The sequence below is a fragment of the Nicotiana tabacum genome, chromosome 8 (assembly GCF_000715075.1).
Source record: "Nicotiana tabacum cultivar K326 chromosome 8, ASM71507v2, whole genome shotgun sequence".
NCBI classification, from domain to species: domain Eukaryota; kingdom Viridiplantae; phylum Streptophyta; class Magnoliopsida; order Solanales; family Solanaceae; genus Nicotiana; species Nicotiana tabacum.
The window spans coordinates 35,588,852-35,595,510 of NC_134087.1; the positions used below are offsets into that span (position 1 = coordinate 35,588,852).

At 36.1% G+C, this 6,659-nt stretch overlaps 1 protein-coding gene across 3 annotated transcripts; it reads left to right on the forward strand.

Annotated features, from left to right (window-relative positions):
• Positions 1–346: 346 nt before the first annotated feature.
• On the forward strand, positions 347–6,659 carry LOC107819026 (putative alkaline/neutral invertase D). 3 transcript variants are annotated; one of them, XM_016645102.2, is made up of 5 exons: positions 347–541; positions 1,693–2,094; positions 2,419–2,850; positions 5,186–5,744; positions 6,040–6,659. In XM_016645102.2, exons 2-5 carry the CDS (start codon positions 1,726–1,728, stop codon positions 6,333–6,335), a joined length of 1,656 nt encoding a protein of 551 aa, XP_016500588.1. In that variant the 5' UTR covers positions 347–541; positions 1,693–1,725; the 3' UTR covers positions 6,336–6,659. The 3 variants fall into 3 exon arrangements, with proteins under 3 accessions (XP_016500588.1, XP_016500587.1, XP_016500589.1); XM_016645101.2 differs by having other exon boundaries at positions 347–475; XM_016645103.2 differs by lacking the exon at positions 347–541 and adding an exon at positions 2,227–2,338 and having other exon boundaries at positions 1,762–2,094.

Sequence of the window (6,659 nt, forward strand, 5' to 3'; positions counted from 1 at the left end):
TTAGAAGCAGTTTTCAAAAGCTTGGCCAAACACTAATTACTGCTCAAAAGTGCTTTTCAAATTAATTAGCCAAACACAAACTAGTTCTCACCAAAATTACTTTTTTTAAAAGTACTTTTGAGAATATTACTTCTCAAAATAAGCTGATTTTAGAAGCTCGGCCAAACGGGCAATTAGAAAGGGTGATTACTGTAGGGAAATTATTATTTTTGTTTTCTCTTATAAATCAATTGCCAATTTATCCAAAATAAATATATTCCAGCTGTATGTAGGACCCACTATGGCCAAAACTTATTACGATTTTCGTCAGTCTATAAATAGCAGCTCTTAACAACTCGGTTACTTTTTCTCCTCTTCTTCCATTTCCAAACACACATACACACACACAGTCTCTCTCTCTGGCGATCTCGCCGGCGCTCCGGCCTTCATTACCGTCGGAAAATCTCCCTTCTTCTTCTTTCTCTCTCTGGCTAAGGTCTCTCTCCCTCTCGCTCTCTATAAAACGTATATTCATCTACATATTTCTCTTCTTTGCATAAAAGTACGTATTTTCTGCGTCTGTTTTCTTAGTTTTGTGCAATATCAGCTTTAGATCTAATTTGGGTCTTGGTAATTTGTTTGTTTTGCTTCTCTAAAAGCTTTTTTTACTTTATCTTTTTCTTCATTTCATTATGTTCTCTTCTTCATTGTATTTGGATCTTGAGTTTGTATATATGCAGCTTGTTTTCTGAATTGGGACATGGCTAAAATGTTCAAATATTTGATCTTTTCATATTCTTCCTTTATAGAACCCGATATTATATTAAGTAGCAGTTAAATATCGGTACTTTTTTTTTGGATAAGGTTATTTTGATTATGGTAATGTTATGCTAATTACCAGCATTATTACTTATTGGTAACCTTCAAAAAGGTGTATAAGATTGTGAAAGTGAATTCCTTTTTACTCTTACTTCTTTTGTCCCTTGCATAATGGATGGGATTATAGCTATTTGGCGATTGACCCATTTTTCGCGTTCAGTTGAGCCGTAATGTTATGCAGATTTGTTTTCTGTACAATTTTCATTATGGATGTTTTAAATATGACATTATGGATTTTCTGACCATCTATTTATGTGTTTCTACTCATATGCACCCAAATATTCCAATTTTATGGACCGAAAGGTGCTTTTTGCGCTAGACATATTGTTATTGGGTTGACAAGTACTCTGTTGTTTTTAACTTTTTATAAAGAGAGATAAGAAGTTTGTGTTTTTGTGTGGTTGTGCAACTTGCTTCTTTGTCTAAAAGGTTATTGTTTGACTATCTATTTATGTGTTACTCGAGCTCATGCACACACACACACATGTGTGTGTGTGTAATGTATGTGTGTGTCTATGTGTCTAATGTGTGTGTCCATACATCATTTATGAGTATTGAAATGAAATGGATCTGGATGGAGAGCAGTAAGATGTAGGGGATTCATATAACCAAACCTACTAGCAAGCTATTGAGGCATAGTTGATTGATTAATATTAACATACATGCTCACAAACACATGCACATATATTTATATGTGAGTGTGTGCGTGTGTGTGTCTAAAGTGCCTTCTTTTGTGCGAGCACTATAGTCTAAGTAATAGATAGCATTTTTGTGTTTTTGTGTGTGTCTGCAACTTGTGTTGGGGTCTATAAAGGGTTATTTTTTATGATACAGAGTACTTCTGTGGATTGAAGGGTTAAGGCGAGCATGGAAGGAACTGGAATGAGAAATGTGAGCTCCAACTGCTCCATTTCTGACATAGATGATTATGATCTCTCTAAGCTTCTTGACAAGCCAAGGCTAAACATAGAGAGGAAGAGATCATTTGATGAGAGGTCACTTAGTGAGTTATCCATAGGCCTATCGAGAGGTTTAGATCATTATGAAAGTGCTTCACCAGGCCGGTCAGTCTTGGACACCCCGACTTCATCAGCCCGGAACTCTTTTGAGCCCCATCCAATGGTTGCTGAGGCCTGGGATGCTCTCCGCCGCTCTTTGGTTCATTTTCGGGGCCAACCAGTTGGCACAATTGCCGCAGTTGACCATGCTTCTGAAGAAGTCCTCAACTATGATCAGGTCAGTGTTTATATGAAATCTAAGCATTACATTATCTTGGTGCTCTATGTGATTTTGAATTTGGAATTTGCATAATATTGGTATCATATACTACCTATAAAAAATAATATTGGTATCATATACTATGATCAGGTGTGACCTTTTGACAAAAATACTGGAAACCCATGTATATGTGTGGGTTATTGATGCCATACATATAATTGTGTGGGATATTGATGCCGAAACTGCTTTAATGCTGAGTGAGGTACAGTGATGTGATAAGGAGTATAATATTACCTGTATCATCAGAGTATTTATCCATTTAAGTTTTTGTTTAATGTGTAGGTTTTTGTTCGAGATTTTGTGCCTAGTGCTTTGGCCTTCCTGATGAACGGAGAGCCAGATATAGTTAAGAATTTCTTGTTGAAGACACTTCAGCTTCAGGGGTGGGAAAAAAGAATAGATAGATTCAAGCTGGGAGAAGGGGTTATGCCTGCTAGTTTCAAGGTTCTTCATGATCCTGTTCGTAAGACAGATACCATAGTAGCAGATTTTGGTGAGAGTGCAATTGGAAGAGTTGCTCCAGTTGATTCTGGGTTTTGGTGGATAATTCTTCTCCGTGCTTACACAAAATCTACTGGAGACATGAGTCTCTCTGAAACACCAGAGTGCCAAAAAGGGATGAGGCTTATATTGAGCTTGTGTCTCTCTGAAGGATTTGACACGTTTCCTACGCTGCTATGTGCTGATGGATGCTCAATGATTGATCGGAGGATGGTAATCTATTTTTCCATCTTAACTTGTTAATATTGTTGGTTCTTTTTATCATTGTGCAGGGCCCATTTGACTTAGTTGATCGAATGTAGTTGATAATCAAAGCAGTTACGTGTTTGCATTTAAGTGCTAAAACTGATAATAAGCATTGATGTGTTGACAAAAAGTGCTGATATGCAATTTTATATTAGAATGAAAGAAATGCCATTAAAGTTGTTAGAGATAAATTAGTAAAATCTTGGTGAAACTGTAAGTGCTTATAAGTTGAAAAACCATAAGTTGCGGGGTGACCAAAGGGGTAGATAAGCACTTTTAATTTTTATCAAATGAGGAGATAAGTTAAAAAATATCTGATAAGCTTGCACAAACACCCAAAAATATCTGATAAGCACTTTTAATTTTTATCAAATGAGGAGATAAGTTAAAAAATATTTGATAAGCTTGCACAAACACCCAAATAGTGCTAATAACGAGTTGAATCTCTTTGGTATCCAATGATGTAAACTGATCTTTATTGTATCAGCAAAACTAAAAGAATTTTGTTAAGAAATCTTGTGCTCAATTGACTGAAGGGTTGGTATCATGGACTTCTAGGAACCTTTTTTGTACATCTTCTTCTTTTGTTCGTGGTTATTGCTCTAAGATTCACAAATCTTTCAGTCAGAAAAAGAACTTGCATAAGGGATTGTCTATCAGAGCCCTTTCGTTTCGTTTCTTTATCCCTACAATTACATGAGATGGGCTCTAAATCACAGGAAATGGATTTTTGGATGTAGAAGAATTCATTGAATGTTCTTGGTGTAGCTTTGTTGGTGATCTTTAAGGTAAGTGCTTATGCGTGTAGATCTCTTTTCTAAGTTACTTTAGGAAAATAAAATAGCGATAGGCAATGCCCTTTTTTTATTTTTAATCCAGTATGTTTGGGGATTGTCTATCAGAGCCCTTTCGTTTCGTTTCTTTATCCCTACGATTGCATGAGATGGGCTCTAAATCACAGGAAATGGATTTTTGGATGTAGTAGAATTCATTGAATGTTCTTGGTGTAGCTTTGTTGGTGATCTTTAAGGTAAGTGCTTATGCGTGTAGATCACTTTTCTAAGTTACTTTAGGAAAATAAAATAGCAATAGGCAATGCCTTTTTTTATTTTTAATCCAGCATGTTTGGGGAATGCTCTTTGTACAACTCCTTGGTCCATTGGACTGCATCCTAAGGTAAACTTCAATGGAGGTTTGTTAACAAAGCAGACAATGGTAAATTGGGGAGATCAAAGACTCGTTGCTTACATTGATTAACCATAGCTCCTTAAAAGTTTGTTTGCCTCATTAATTAGCCTCTTCAAGTGATGTTCTTCCTTGGTCAGTGATTGTTGTTCAATTGTTCAGAGTATTGATTTTTTGGTCCCATACTTACGTTCAAGTGTTGGACATATACAATCTTGATGTTTGGAATAAGAGTACTTAACTAATCTGTTGGTTTCTCAGACAAGTAACATCCGTGAGGAATACATATCATTCATTTTTAATGATTACTGCGTTTAGATTGACTTTGAGAATTGTCATTCAAAGAGAAATAGATCATAAAGCTAAAAGAAAAAAGTAAGACCAGAAAAGGGAAGAAGAGATAATTTTATCATGTATTTCAGCCCTAAAAAGCTGCCACATAGCTCATATTCTTCTTTGTTGAAGAGGAAAAGAAATACTTGTCTTCCTCTTGTCTTTTTTTCTTTTTCTTAAAAAAGTCTTTTCAATTTTCTTTCTTTATTTGTAATGGGAATAATCTTCATACCATTAGGAGATAGAAGACAAAGAAAACGTAACAAGGCTTATCTAGTTAAATCTTGTTTTACTGATTTTTTTTTAAAGAAAACTAGAAAACATAACATGGCTCAATTGAATTGTTTTTGGTAATGCCTCATGTTGAATTGCAATATTTCATTGTTTTTCTCTTCCAGCTTAGCTATCAATGACGTTCAAATTTATTCAAACATTTGAGTTTTAATAGGTTGATGAATATCTTGGAGGTGAACGTTTTTGTTTATATTACTCCATAAATCTGACAGTGATCTGGAAACTCTAAGCATCATAAATAGCTTTCAACTAGGAGAGTGGAATTCTTACCTTTGTGAGTTTCCTTATCCACTCTTAGAGGACTGGATACTTTATGCTTAAAAGAAAAGTAACACAGTTATTTCCGGTCTCCCCAAAATTTGTTTTGTCATCATAAATATTAGAATGTCATTACCTAGTAGTTACTTGCACAATATTAGGTCCCGTGATTGGTGTTTTGCCCTTGAAGAGACAATAGTTGGATTTTTAACTTGTCATGGTTGATTTTCAGGGAATTTATGGTTATCCTATAGAGATCCAAGCACTCTTCTTTATGGCACTGAGATCTGCATTGGCAATGTTGAAGCACGATGCAGAGGGGAAAGAATTTATTGAGAGAATAGTGAAGCGCCTGCATGCCTTGAGTTTTCATATGCGAAGTTATTTCTGGCTTGACTTTCAACAATTAAATGACATATACCGCTATAAAACTGAAGAGTATTCTCACACCGCAGTAAATAAATTTAATGTTATCCCTGATTCAATCCCGGAGTGGGTATTTGATTTTGTGCCTATGCGTGGTGGTTACTTTATTGGAAATGTTAGTCCTGCTAGGATGGACTTCAGGTGGTTTGCTTTGGGTAACTGTATCGCTATCTTGTCTTCCCTTGCCACCCCTGAGCAAGCTTCTGCTATTATGGATCTCATAGAAGAGCGCTGGGAGGAGCTAGTAGCAGATATGCCTTTGAAGATATGTTATCCAGCAATTGAAAATCACGAATGGCGGATAGTTACTGGTTGTGATCCCAAGAATATTAGATGGAGTTACCATAACGGAGGATCTTGGCCAGGTTCGACCATCATCCCTCAGCACTGTAATTGATTTGATACTTTTACTTTTTAACCCCCTGCAATTGAGTAGAGCATGACTTTGATTCTCATTGGAAGTAATGTTATACGCCTGGATGCTATGTTACAAGGATTCTTTGCTTTGCATAATGTTTGTTCATCTTAGTTTTATAAGAGAAAGATGGCTATATTGCTACTGAGGCACTCTCAGAAAGAAATGAAATGCATAGGCTAATTCTTGAAGTCAATTGATCTTACACTTGCTAATACAACATATTATTCATCTCTTAAATGCAGTGCTTTTGTGGTTGCTGACGGCTGCCTGCATTAAGACTGGACGGCCACAAATTGCAAGACGGGCAATTGATCTTGCTGAGAGCTGCTTGCTCAAGGACAGCTGGCCTGAATACTATGATGGAAAACTCGGAAGATACATTGGTAAACAAGCAAGGAAGTATCAAACATGGTCAATTGCTGGATATCTTGTAGCAAAGATGTTGCTGGAGGATCCTTCACACTTGGGAATGATCTCTTTGGAAGAGGACAAGCAAATGAAGCCTGTAATCAAGCGATCATCTTCATGGACGTGCTGAAAATGTTGAGCTGAAGCAAGAGACAACGGTAGAAATGAATAGAGAAACACAACAGGTGAGAGATCTTTTTGTTACATTACAACAACACAATTCTTTGGCTATTTCTGTCCATCTAGGTTTGCTCAAGAGCTCCTTTTATGTAAATTAGCATCCAGCCAGATCAATGTCTTTGTTTCTCAAAATAAGAGACTTTTGTTTTGATAGCTTCCACTGTGTTGGACAAATTTTAGATACTGATGCTCTAATTGTTTGAACAAAGACGCTGAATATGATGTTTCTAACTATATCCATTGTTTGCCTAAATTGAAAAAAATTGTTGATATA

Coding starts and splice junctions, on each gene's coding strand:
- LOC107819026 (XM_016645102.2), top strand. CDS start 1,726: ATGGAAGGAACTGGAATGAGAAATGTGAGCTCCAACTGCTCCATTTCT. Junction 2,095..2,418: donor AAGTCCTCAACTATGATCAG/GTCAGTGTTTAT, acceptor TTTAATGTGTAG/GTTTTTGTTCGAGATTTTGT. Junction 5,745..6,039: donor TAACGGAGGATCTTGGCCAG/GTTCGACCATCA, acceptor TCTTAAATGCAG/TGCTTTTGTGGTTGCTGACG.